The 13,747-nt window shown below is 48.5% G+C and overlaps 1 protein-coding gene across 2 annotated transcripts in view; it reads right to left on the bottom strand.

The window, feature by feature from the left end:
* The window catches only part of zfyve26 (zinc finger, FYVE domain containing 26), a 120,251-nt gene that overhangs the window by 5,827 nt on the left and 100,677 nt on the right, over window positions 1-13,747 (bottom strand). For both annotated transcript variants that reach the window (XM_036962338.1, XM_036962337.1), the window contains exons 36-41: window positions 11,271-11,492; window positions 10,338-10,535; window positions 9,286-9,503; window positions 6,566-6,716; window positions 5,797-5,856; window positions 2,759-2,941 (exon numbers count right to left, since the gene is read on the bottom strand). In XM_036962338.1, the coding sequence (XP_036818233.1) occupies window positions 2,759-2,941; window positions 5,797-5,856; window positions 6,566-6,716; window positions 9,286-9,503; window positions 10,338-10,535; window positions 11,271-11,492 (1,032 nt within the window). The remainder of the gene's footprint in view (window positions 1-2,758; window positions 2,942-5,796; window positions 5,857-6,565; window positions 6,717-9,285; window positions 9,504-10,337; window positions 10,536-11,270; window positions 11,493-13,747) is intronic.

Below are 13,747 nucleotides of genomic sequence, written 5' to 3'. Positions count from 1 at the left end.
GAGTGTTGGAGTGGGCCCCTGGCTATCTGTAATGATGTCTGAGTGTTGGAGTGTTCCCCTGGCTATCTGTAAATTATGTCTGAGTGTTGGAGTGTTCCCCTGGCTATCTGTTAATGATGTCTGAGTGTTGGAGTGTGCCCCTGGCTATCTATAAATGATGTCTGAGTGTTGGAGTGTTCCCCTGGCTATCTGTAAATTATGTCTGAGTGTTGGAGTGTTCCCCTGGCTATCTGTAAATGATGTCTGAGTGTTGGAGTGTTCCCCTGGCTATCTATAAATGATGTCTGAGTGTTGGAGTGTTCCCCTGGCTATCTATAAATGATGTCTGAGTGTTGGAGTGTTCCCCTGGCTATCTATAAATGATGTCTGAGTGTTGGAGTGTGCCCCTGGCTATCTGTTAATGATGTCTGAGTGTTGGAGTGTTCCCCTGGCTATCTGTAAATTATGTCTGAGTGTTGGAGTGTTCCCCTGGCTATCTGTAAATAATGTCTGAGTGTTGGAGTGGGCCCCTGGCTATCTGTAAATAATGTCTGAGTGTTGGAGTGGGCCCCTGGCTATCTGTTAATGATGTCTGAGTGTTGGAGTGGGCCCCTGGCTATCTGTAAATTATGTCTGAGTGTTGGAGTGTTCCCCTGGCTATCTGTTAATGATGTCTGAGTATTGGAGTGTTCCCCTGGCTATCTGTAAATGATGTCTGAGTGTTGGGAGTGTGCCCCTGGCTATTATGTTACTGGGTGACGTTTACTCAAGTAGTATTTTACTGGGTGACTTTTACTCAAGTAGTATGTTACTGGGTGACTTTTACTCAAGTAGTATGTTACTGGGTGACTTTTACTCAAGTAGTATGTTACTGGGTGACTTTTACTCAAGTAGTATGTTACTGGGTGACTTTTACTAAAGTAGTATGTTACTGGGTGACTTTTACTCAAGTATTATGTTACTGGGTGACGTTTACTCAAGTAGTATTTTACTGGGTGACTTTTACTCAAGTAGTATATTACTGGGTGACTTTTACTCAAGTAGTATGTTACTGGGTGACTTTTACTCAAGTAGTATGTTACTGGGTGACTTTTACTCAAGTAGTATGTTACTGGGTGACTTTTACTTGAGTGCCTTTATATTAAAGTATCTTTACTTTTACTCAAGTATGACAATTTTCCCCCACCACTGGTAAATGGTTAACTGATTGATTTGAAAGAGATTGTGGGGCCCCTTATCTGTTACTCACGTCTGTGGGGCCCCTTATCTGTAACTCACATCTGTGGGGGGCCCCTTATCTCTGTAACTCACATCTGTGGGGCCCCTTATCTCTGTAACTCACGTCTGTGGGGCCCCTTATCTCTGTAACTCACGTCTGTGGGGCCCCTTATCTCTGTAACTCACGTCTGTGGGGCCCCTTATCTGTGTAACTCACGTCTGTGGGGCCCCTTATCTGTGTAACTCACGTCTGTGGGGCCCCTTATCTCTGTAACTCACGTCTGTGGGGCCCCTTGTCTCTGTAACTCACGTCTGTGGGGCCCCTTATCTCTGTAACTCACGTCTGTGGGGCCCCTTATCTCTGTAACTCACGTCTGTGGGGCCCCTTATCTGTAACTCACGTCTGTGGGGCCCCTTATCTCTGTAACTCACGTCTGTGGGGCCCCTTATCTCTGTAACTCACGTCTGTGGGGCCCCTTATCTGTGTAACTCACGTCTGTGGGGCCCCTTATCTGTGTAACTCACGTCTGTGGGGCCCTTTATCTGTTACTCACGTCTGTGGGGCCCCTTATCTCAGTAACTCACGTCTGTGGGGCCCCTTATCTGTGTAACTCACGTCTGTGGGGCCCCTTATCTCTGTAACTCACGTCTGTGGGGCCCTTATCTGTGTAACTCACGTCTGTGGGGCCCCTTATCTGTGTAACTCACGTCTGTGGGGCCCCTTATCTGTAACTCACGTCTGTGGGGCCCCTTATCTGTAACTCACATCTGTGGGGGGCCCCTTATCTCTGTAACTCACATCTGTGGGGCCCCTTATCTCTGTAACTCACGTCTGTGGGGCCCCTTATCTCTGTAACTCACGTCTGTGGGGCCCCTTATCTGTGTAACTCACGTCTGTGGGGCCCCTTATCTCTGTAACTCACGTCTGTGGGGCCCCTTGTCTCTGTAACTCACGTCTGTGGGGCCCCTTATCTCTGTAACTCACGTCTGTGGGGCCCCTTATCTGTAACTCACATCTGTGGGGCCCTTTATCTGTGTAACTCATGTCTGTGGGGCCCCTTATCTCTGTAACTCACGTCTGTGGGGCCCCTTATCTGTAACTCACGTCTGTGGGGCCCCTTATCTCTGTAACTCACGTTTGTGGGGCCCCTTATCTGTGTAACTCACGTCTGTGGGGCCCCTTATCTGTGTAACTCACGTCTGTGGGGCCCTTTATCTGTTACTCACGTCTGTGGGGCCCCTTATCTCAGTAACTCACGTCTGTGGGGCCCCTTATCTGTGTAACTCACGTCTGTGGGGCCCCTTATCTCTGTAACTCACGTCTGTGGGGCCCTTATCTGTGTAACTCACGTCTGTGGGGCCCCTTATCTGTGTAACTCACGTCTGTGGGGCCCCTTATCTGTTACTCACGTCTGTGGGGCCCCTTATCTGTAACTCACGTCTGTGGGGCCCCTTATCTGTAACTCACGTCTGTGGGGCCCCTTATCTCTCTAACTCACGTCTGTGGAGCCCCTTATCTCAGTAACTCACGTCTGTGGGGCCCCTTATCTCTGTAACTCACGTCTGTGGGGCCCTTATCTGCGATGGAGACGCAGCTGAGTATGATGACATCACAGTCGTTCTTGGTGGCGGTGCCCGACTCGCCCACGCACTTCAGCAGCTGGCGCACGGCCCGGTACTGACGCTGGCGCACAAGCCTCTGGCCCGCACGCACGTATACCGTCAAGGCTTCCAGCTGGAAGTCCTAAGAGGAAGAGGAGGAGGAGCAAGAGGAAAAAAACGAACGACAGGGGAAAAAACTGTGTTTCATGTTTTATTAACAAATAAATCATGTACACAACCGTGCAAAAGTTTTGGGGTCACTTAGAAATGTCCTTGTTTTTGAAAGAAAAGCACGTTTCTTGGTCCATTAAAATAACATCAAATTGATCAGAAATACAGTGTAGACATTGTTAATGTTGTAAATGACTATTGTAGCTGGAAACTGCAGATTTTTTTATGGAATATCTACATAGGTGTAGAGAGGCCCATTATCAGCAAACATCACTCCTGTGTTCCAATGGCACGTTGTGTTAGCTAATCCAAGTTTATCATTTTAAAAGGCTAATTAGTCATTAGAAAACCCTTTTGCGTGGTCTAGGGCACTGCATCGCAGCGCTAGCTGTGCCACCAGAGACTCTGGGTTCGCGCCCAGGCTCTGTCGCAGCCGGCCGTGACTGGGAGGTCCGTGGGGCGACGCACAATTGGCCCGGCGTCGTCCGGGTTAGGGAGGGGTTGGCCGGTAGAAATATCCTTGTCTCATCGCGCACCAGCGACTCCTGTGGCGGGCCGGGCGCAGTGCACGCTAACCAAGGTTGCCAGGTGCACGGTGTAGCCTCCGACACATTGGTGTGGCTGGCTTCCGGGTTGGATGCGCGCTGTGTTAAGAAGCAGTGTGGCTAGGTTGGGTTGTGTATCGGAGGACGCATGACTTTCGACCTTCGTCTCTCCCGAGCCCGTACGGGAGTTGTAGCGATGAGACAAGATAGTAGCTACTAATAATTGGATACTACGAAATTGGGGTGAAAAAGGGGGTAACATTTTATTATAAATAAATTAAATAAAAACTTTTGCAATTGTGTTAGCACGGCTGAAAACTGTTGTGCTGATTTAAGAATAAATAAAACTGGCCTTCTTTAAACTAGTTGAGTATCTCTGGAGCATCAGTATTTGTGGGTTCGATTACAGGCTCAAAAGGGCCAGAAACAAATACCTTTTTTTCTGAAACTCGTCAGTCTATTCTTGTTCTGAGTAAATGAAGGCTTTTCCATGCGAGAAATTGCCAAGAAACTGAAGATCACGTACAACGCTGTGACCTACTCCCTTCACAGAATAACGCAAACCAATATTTACATTTCTCCCAACAGACATCGTCACGGAGATGGACGGATATAACTTCCTAGACCACGATGTGACAGCACAGACATTCTCCCAACATGGCGTCAGCATGTCACATGACCACAGTGTTATGTAATAAGGTTTATTGTGCATCTCCAACAGACGAGACATTTCTGGGTACATTAACATGCCTTCTGTCAGGATGGGAGTAAGTCCTGTGTTTATGTTTTAGGTTGTAGGAGCAGCAGGTACGAAGATTTTCATTTATCTGCTGACCAATGTTTCTCCTCAGTTTCTTCCTTTAGTTTCTGTTTCCTGTTTCTTTCCCTTATTATTTAGGTTCTGACCTATCAGGTAGAGTTTCAATCCACCGTTAACGGTAACTTGGCAACCAACTTTGGTGCAGCGGGTTTTTCTCTCGCCATGCTAGGTGCCTTCGGGTTCATCCAGATTATGTTGAAGCGAATTGAATTCGATTTCAGTCGCTTGTAAGTACTTAAAGAAATCGGTATTTGAATAATCCAAATGTTTCTTGTAATTGATCGAATGACAGTACATATGTATTGTAGTGAACATGTTCAGAATGTATGATGCAACTTTGGAACCAGGAATTAACTGTTTTAAACTCATTCTAGTCGAGTCGTCAGTTACTTGGTCCTCTTGTTTGTCTAAACTCATTCTAGTCGAGTCGTCAGTTACTTGGTCCTCTTGTTTGTCTAAACTCATTCTAGTCGAGTCGTCAGTTACTTGGTCCTCTTGTTTGTCTAAACTCATTCTAGTCGAGTCGTCAGTTACTTGGTCCTCTTGTTCGTCTAAACTCATTCTAGTCGAGTCGTCAGTTACTTGGTCCTCTTGTTTGTCTAAACTCATTCCTGTCGAGTCGTCAGTTACTTGGTCCTCTTGTTTGTCTAAACTCATTCTAGTCGAGTCGTCAGTTACTTGGTCCTCTTGTTTGTCTAAACTCATTCTAGTCGAGTCGTTAGTTACTTGGTCCTCTTGTTTGTCTAAACTCATTCTAGTCGAGTCGTCAGTTACTTGGTCCTCTTGTTTGTCTAAACTCATTCTAGTCGAGTCGTTAGTTACTTGGTCCTCTTGTTTGTCTAAACTCATTCCTGTCGAGTCGTCAGTTACTTGTGCCTCTTGTTTGTCTAAACTCATTCTGGTCGAGTCGTCAGTTACTTGGTCCTCTTGTTTGTCTAAACTCATTCTAGTAGACTCGTCAGTTACTTGGTCCTCTTGTTTGTCTAAACTCATTCTAGTCGAGTCGTCAGTTACTTGGTCCTCTTGTTTGTCTAAACTCATTCTAGTCGAGTCGACAGTTACTTGGTACTCTTGTTTGTCTAAACTCATTCTAGTCGAGTCGTCAGTTACTTGGTCCTCTTGTTTGTCTAAACTCATTCTAGTCGAGTCGACAGTTACTTGGTCCTCTTGTTTGTCTAAACTCATTCTGGTCGAGTCGACAGTTACTTGGTCCTCTTGTTTGTCTAAACTCATTCTAGTCGAGTCGACAGTTACTTGGTCCTCTGTGTTTCGGTCTCTATATCTAGTATTTGCCATAACAGGTAGTTGCCAACATAACGTTTCAGTTATTTCTTGACTTTAAAGTCGAGGTATTTTCTATTTAAGAGGAATATTTGAGTAAAGTAAGGAAAATCCAGACGTATCCACCTGACCTACCTCCTGGTCACTATACCGGAAATCAGTGTGAATACTGTCTCTTACCTGTATGACTCGGTATGCGATACCAAACCCCTCTTCGATGTTCTTTCCTCCCAACATCACCTGCAATGTAAATGCAATGACACAATGTCAGATGTCGCCCCATATTATTCAGTATCGGTTAACGACATCAATACGATCTGTTAATAGCACAAGTACTTAAGACACTACCATTCTGTTTTATGGCCCAAGTGACACGCTATACTCCCTGTCTAGTGCCCTAACGCCCTGTCTAGTGCCCTAACGCCCCGCCTAGTGCCCTAACGCCCCGCCTAGTGCCCTAATGCCCCGTCGAGTGCCCTAATGGCCCGTCGAGTACCCTAACGCCCCGTCGAGTGCCCTAATGCCCCGTCGAGTGCCCTAATGCCCCGCCTAGTGCCCTAACTCTCCGTCTAGTGCTCTAACGCCCCGCCTAGTGCCCTAACGCCCCGCCTAGTGCCCTAACTCTCCGTCTAGTGCCCTAACGCCCCGCCTAGTGCCCTAACGCCCCGCCTAGTGCCCTAACGCCCCGCCTAGTGCCCTAACTCTCCATCTGGTGCCCTAACTCTCCATCTAGTGCCCTAACTCTCCATCTGGTGCCCTAACTCTCCATCTAGTGCCCTAACTCTCCATCTGGTGCCCTAACTCTCCATCTAGTGCCCTAACGCCCCGCCTAGTGCCCTAACTCTCCATCTGGTGCCCTAGTTCTCCATCTAGTGCCCTAACGCCCCGCCTAGTGCCCTAACGCCCCATCTAGTGCCCTAACTCCCCGGGGGGAGGGGGGCAGGCTCACCTTGCAGGCTACATCGATCTTCATAGCGCTGGGGCCGAACAGAGTGGGAGGAGTGCTGGAGGAGGCAGAGGGGGTGAGGGCGGAGCTGGATGTTTCACAGTGATGCAGGAACCGAGTCACCTCCAGCTGGAGCTCTATCGTGTTCATGTGTCTGGTTCAGGAAAACAAAAGGGGGAAATGTCACGTGATCGCAGCCTCACTAAAGCCTCACTGCTCAGGAGAGATGGCTGCACTACGCAATTAAATCAGTTATGGTCACACATGCTTACTTTACAAGCCCTTAACCAACAAGGCAGTTCAAGAAATAGGGTTAAGAACATATTTAGTAAATAAACTAAAGAACAAAAATATTATAAAAAACAAACAATAAAATAACAATGACAAGGCTATATATATACAGGGGTACCGGTACCGAGTCAATGTGAGGGGGTACAGGTTAGAAAAGAGATGGCTGCACTATGTAATGGTTCCAGTTATGGTCACGGGAAGGACAGATGGCTGCACTATGTAATGGTTCCAGTTATGGCCACGGGAAGGAGAGATGGCTGCACTATGTAATGGTTCCAGTTATGGCCACGGGAAAGAGAGATGGCTGCACTATGTAATGGTTCAGTTATGGCCACGGGAAGGACAGATGGCTGCACTATGTAATGGTTCCAGTTATGGCCACGGGAAGGACAGATGGCTGCACTATGTAATGGTTCCAGTTATGGTCACGGGAAGGACAGATGGCTGCACTATGTAATGGTTCCAGTTATGGCCACGGGAAGGACAGATGGCTGCACTATTTAATGGTTCCAGTTATGGTCACGGGAATCCCAGATGGCTGCACTATGTAATGGTTCCAGTTATGGCCACGGGAAGGACAGATGGCTGCACTATGTAATGGTTCCAGTTATGGCCACGGGAAGGACAGATGGCTGCACTATGTAATGGTTCCAGTTATGGCCACGGGAAGGACAGATGGCTGCACTATGTAATGGTTCCAGTTATGGCCACGGGAAGGACAGATGGCTGCACTATTTAATGGTTCCAGTTATGGCCACGGGAAGGACAGATGGCTGCACTATGTAATGGTTCCAGTTATGGCCACGGGAAGGACAGATGGCTGCACTATGTAATGGTTCCAGTTATGGTCACGGGAAGGACAGATGGCTGCACTATGTAATGGTTCCAGTTATGGCCACGGGAAGGACAGATGGCTGCACTATGTAATGGTTCCAGTTATGGCCACGGGAAGGACAGATGGCTGCACTATGTAATGGTTCCAGTTATGGCCACGGGAAGGACAGATGGCTGCACTATGTAATGGTTCCAGTTATGGCCACGGGAAGGACAGATGGCTGCACTATGTAATGGTTCCAGTTATGGCCACGGGAAGGACAGATGGCTGCACTATGTAATGGTTCCAGTTATGGCCACGGGAAGGACAGATGGCTGCACTATGTAATGGTTCCAGTTATGGCCACGGGAAGGACAGATGGCTGCACTATGTAATGGTTCCAGTTATGGCCACGGGAAGGACAGATGGCTGCACTATGTAATGGTTCCAGTTATGGCCACGGGAAGGACAGATGGCTGCACTATGTAATGGTTCCAGTTATGGCCACGGGAAGGACAGATGGCTGCACTATGTAATGGTTCCAGTTATGGTCACGGGAAGGACAGATGGCTGCACTATGTAATGGTTCCAGTTATGGTCACGGGAAGGACAGATGGCTGCACTATGTAATGGTTCCAGTTATGGTCACGGGAAGGACAGATGGCTGCACTATGCAATGGTTCCAGTTATGGCCACGGGAAGGACAGATGGCTGCACTATGTAATGGTTCCAGTTATGGCCACGGGAAGGACAGATGGCTGCACTATGTAATGGTTCCAGTTATGGCCACGGGAAGGACAGATGGCTGCACTATGTAATGGTTCCAGTTATGGCCACGGGAAGGACAGATGGCTGCACTATGTAATGGTTCCAGTTATGGCCACGGGAAGGACAGATGGCTGCACTATGTAATGGTTCCAGTTATGGCCACGGGAAGGACAGATGGCTGCACTATGTAATGGTTCCAGTTATGGCCACGGGAAGGACAGATGGCTGCACTATGTAATGGTTCCAGTTATGGCCACAGGAAGGACAGATGGCTGCACTATGTAATGGTTCCAGTTATGGCCACGGGAAGGACAGATGGCTGCACTATGTAATGGTTCCAGTTATGGCCACGGGAAGGACAGATGGCTGCACTATGTAATGGTTCCAGTTATGGCCACGGGAAGGACAGATGGCTGCACTATGTAATGGTTCCAGTTATGGCCACGGGAAGGACAGATGGCTGCACTATGTAATGGTTCCAGTTATGGCCACGGGAAGGACAGATGGCTGCACTATGTAATGGTTCCAGTTATGGCCACGGGAAGGAGAGATGGCTGCACTATGTAATGGTTCCAGTTATGGCCACGGGAAGGACAGATGGCTGCACTATGTAATGGTTCCAGTTATGGCCACGGGAAGGACAGATGGCTGCAGCATCTTGTCTTTGTGGAACTGAGGAAGTCACCACCACCTGGATATATACATGAGGTAAAAAGGTACATTTCCTGAAGAAAATGTGTATGCTTGCTTCAGCCGTCTAAACGTTTTAATAGTTAAGTCTCTGCCTCCCTCTTAGCCTCCGGCCCCTCTAGGCTCCGGCCCCTCTAGGCTCCGGCCCCTCTAGGCTCACCTGGACACATCACTAGAAGACATCTTCTTTCTGAAGGAGTTAGAGGTGCTCTTCTTCCTGTTAGTGCTGTTGGTACGTGTTCCCTGTTGCTCCTGAAGGTAGGTTCTGAGGTGCTCCTTGGCCCGAACCAGCCATCTCCGCTGGTCTCCCAGCTGTACGTAGGACACGACACCGTGGGTGAAGAACCGGATACACGTCATGGCCGCTCGTACGTGGTCCTGACAGGAGGGAGGAGAGGGTTATTCTGTTTCTAATCAGATTCAGATCTTATTATCTTATAGAGGGGCTCCACTGCTACTTAGTTCTTTATTCTAGAGAGGGGGGTGGTGGGGGATTGGAGGAGAGGAGAGGGGGTGGTAGGGAGGGAGGAGAGGGGGTGGTGGGGGAGGAGAGGAGAGGAGGGGTGGTGGGAGGAGTGGAGGAGAGGAGGGGTGGGGTGGTGGGAGGGAGGAGAGGGGGGTGGTGGGGGAGTAGAGGGGTGGTGGGGGAGGAGAGGGGTGGTGGGGGAGTGGAGGAGAGGAGAGGGGGTGGTGGGAGGGAGGAGGGGGGGTGGTGGGAGAGGAGAGGGGGTGGTGGGGGATTGGAGGAGAGGAGAGGGGGTGGTGGGAGGGAGAAGAGGAGAGGGGGTGGTGGGAGGGAGAAGAGGAGAGGGGGTGGTGGGAGGGAGAAGAGGAGAGGGGGGTGGTGGGAGGAGTGGAGGAGAGGAGGGGTGGTGGGAGGAGTGGAGGAGAGGAGGGGTGGTGGGAGGAGTAGAGGAGGGGTGGTGGGAGGAGTAGAGGAGAGGAGAGGAGGGGTGGTGGGAGGAGTAGAGGAGGGGTGGTGGGAGGAGTGGAGTAGAGGAGGGGTGGTGGGAGGAGTAGAGGAGGGGTGGTGGGAGGAGTAGAGGAGGGGTGGTGGGAGGAGTAGAGGAGGGGTGGTGGGAGGAGTAGAGGAGGGGTGGTGGGAGGAGTAGAGGAGGGGTGGTGGGAGGAGTAGAGGAGGGGTGGTGGGAGGAGTAGAGGAGGGGTGGTGGGAGGAGTAGAGGAGGGGTGGTGGGAGGAGTACAGACTAACCATCATGAACTGCTGTAGCTGGTATAGTGTGTGGAAGTGTCCCCGTCGCTGCAGCAGTTGACAGGAGGAGAGGAGGTATCGGCTACAGACCTCCAGGCCTGGATCTAGGGTCTCCAGTAACCCCTGCAGCATCCCCAGACGACCCCTCTCCAGACTAGGCTGCAATACGCCCTCCAGGAACACCTCCTCTGGACATTCCTGGAGGGCCATGGAGGGAGGGACAACTGTTGAACTCATGTCCCCTTGGTTTCTAATATCTATAATTAGGTTTAATAGGGTTCTAATAGGTTTCTAATATCTATAAATAGGTTTAATAGGGTTCTAATAGGTTTCTAATATCTATAAATAGGTTTAATATGGTTCTAATAGGTTTCTAATATCTATAAATAGGTTTAATAGGTTTCTAATATATATAAATTGTTTGAGTATACAGTTCCAGGACAATCGATGCTATCCGGCTCGAAGGACCATAACTCCTTATTTATTTTAATCAGGCAGATCACTTAAATAATTCTTATTTACCATGACAACCTGGCTCCACCTTAATACAAATCCTCAACAACAACAACAAATAAAGTAGCATTGACCTTGAAGTTCACAGTAATGAGATAAGATCTCCGTGACCATTAATAACCTTGACCACTAATCTCTGACCTTACTGAGCAGGTGTTGCAGGTCGTCCATCATGTTGTCATGTCTCATGAGGAAGCTGACCAGGGCCAAATCATGACTTCCAAACCCTGATTATTAACCCCTGAACCCTTCATGACCCCTAAACCTTGACCCCCTAACCTCTGACCTTGCTGAGCAGGTGTTGCCGGGTGTCCATCATGTTGTCATGTCTCATGAGGAAGCTGACCAGGGACAAATCATTACTTCTAACCCCTGATTATTAACCCCTAAACCTTGACCCCCTAACCTCTGACCCCTGACCTTGCTGAGTAGGTGCTGCAGGGCGTCCTTCATGTTGTCGTGTCTCATCAGGAAGGAGACCAGGGCCAGGTGAGTCCCGTAGCTGGACAGGTAGTACAAACTCTCTTGATATAGGCTGTTGCCCTGACCCTGAACCCCCTCTGGCCAGTCCACTGATCCTCCAGGCTCACAAAGAGCTTCCTCAAGCTCCCTCAGAGACCACAGGATGTCCTCGCTGAAAGACTGATACACAGAGCGAGAGACAGAGAGAAAGCGAAAGAGAGGGAGAAAGAGACGTAGAGGGAGACAGAGAGAAAGCGAAAGAGAGGGAGAAAGAGACGTAGAGGGAGACAGAGACGGAGAGGGAGACAGAGACGGCGTGAGAGATAGAGAGCGAGACACAAATAAACAAACACACACACACACACACTGTGAATGATGGTACAATAACAGAAAACGAGGGCGGTTGGTTGCATAACCTAGTTGATCTGCAGTGTTACATAATATCTCTTTATATCCAGATCAACCGGTTTCTATTTATTTTAGTTTATCTATTTAACTAGGCAAGTCAGTTAAGAACAAATTCTTATTGACAATGATGGCCTAGGAACAGTGGGTTAACTGCCTTGTTCAGGGGCAGAACGACAGATTTGTACCATGTCGGGGATTCGATATAGCAACCTTTCGGTTACTAGTCCAACGCTCTCACCTGCTATACTGAACGAAAATGTAACAACAAAAATAAACGCAACACAAAACAATTTCAAAGATTTTACCGAGTTACAATTCATATGAGGAAATCAAGTCAATTAAAATAAATTCATGAGACCCTAATCTATGGATTTCACATGACTGGGATTACAGATATACTATGTCGGTCTCAGAGCTTGGGGTGTGGATCAGAAAGCCAGTCAGTATCTGGTGTGACCACTATTAGCCTCATGCAGTGGGACACATCTCCTTCTCATAGAGTTGATCAGGCTGTTGATTGTGGCCTGTGGAATGTTGTCCCCACTCCTCTTCAATGGCTGTGTGAAGTTGCTGGATATTGGCAGGAACTGGAACACACTGTTATACACGTCGATCCAGAGCATCCCAAACATGCTCAATGGGTGACATGTCTGGTGAGTATGCAGGCCAGGAAAGAACTGGGACATTTTCAGCTTCCAGGAATTGTGTACAGATCTTTGCGACATGGGGCCGTGCATTATCATGCTGAAACATTAAGTGATGGTGGTGGATGAATGGCACAATAATGGGCCTCAGGATCTCGTCATGGTATCTCTGTGCATTCAAAATATGTTCGTTGTCTGTAGCTTAGGCCTGCCCATACCATAACCTCACCGCCACCATGGGGCACTCTGTTCACAACATTGACATCAGCAAACCACTCGTCCCCACGACGCCATACACAAGGTCTTGTGGTTGTGATGCCGGTTGGACGTACTGCCAAATTCTCTAAAACAACGTTGGAAGCAGCTTGTGGTAGAGAAATTAACATTACATTTTCTGCCAACAGCTCTGGTGAACATTCCTACAGTCAGCATGGCAACTGCACGCTTCCTCAAAACTTGAGACATCTGTGGCATTGTGTTGTGTGACAAAACTGCATATTTTAGAGTGAACTTATATTGTCCCCCAGCACAAGGTGCACCTGTGTAATGATTGTGCTGTTTAAATCAGCTTCACCATCACCTGTCAGGTGGATGGATCATCTTGGCCCAGGATAAATGGGTGCCTCTGGTCAACAGTAGTGTTCTATATAGGGAATAGGGCCCTGGTCAACAGTAGTGTTCTATATAGGGAATAGGGCCCTGGTCAACAGTAGTGTTCTATATAGGGAATAGGGCCCTGGTAAACAGTAGTGTTCTATATAGGGAATAGGGCCCTGGTCAACAGTAGTGTTCTATATAGGGAATAGGGCCCTGGTCAACAGTAGTGTTCTATATAGGGAATAGGGCCCTGGTCAACAGTAGTGTTTTATATAGGGTCTGGTCAACAGTAGTGTTCTATATAGGGAATAGGGCTCTGGTCAACAGTAGTGTTCTATATAGGGAATAGGGTCCTGGTCAACAGTAGTGTTCTATATAGGGAATAGGGCTCTGGTCAACAGTAGTGTACTATATAGGGAATAGGGCGCCATTTGGGACATAACCACTTTAATGGTCTCCTTTTCAGACGGCTGAGCAGAGCAGGACGACCTTTTGGCAGAGAACACTCAGGTCATGTCCTAAATCGTACCCTACACAGTGCAGTACGTTTGACCAGGGCCCATAGTGCACTACCTAGGGAATAGGTTTCTATTGGGGACAAAGACACATCGTTAAACCACTGGCAACAGTGAAGACTGGAGCTCTTTGTTGTGAGATCAGAACAGTAAACAACACCATCGTTTGGCATGAGTGGTTCACAGTACAACTGAGTCCGGTAGGTACTGGGTACAGGGAACCAAGGTAACAAAACATCAAGATCACCAGTGTTGCAATACAGTCTATACT

This window comes from Oncorhynchus mykiss, chromosome 25 (assembly GCF_013265735.2).
Source record: "Oncorhynchus mykiss isolate Arlee chromosome 25, USDA_OmykA_1.1, whole genome shotgun sequence".
Lineage (NCBI taxonomy): Eukaryota > Metazoa > Chordata > Actinopteri > Salmoniformes > Salmonidae > Oncorhynchus > Oncorhynchus mykiss.
The sequence above is the reverse complement of the archived record's forward strand: the minus strand, read 5'-3'. Positions and strand labels throughout refer to the sequence as shown.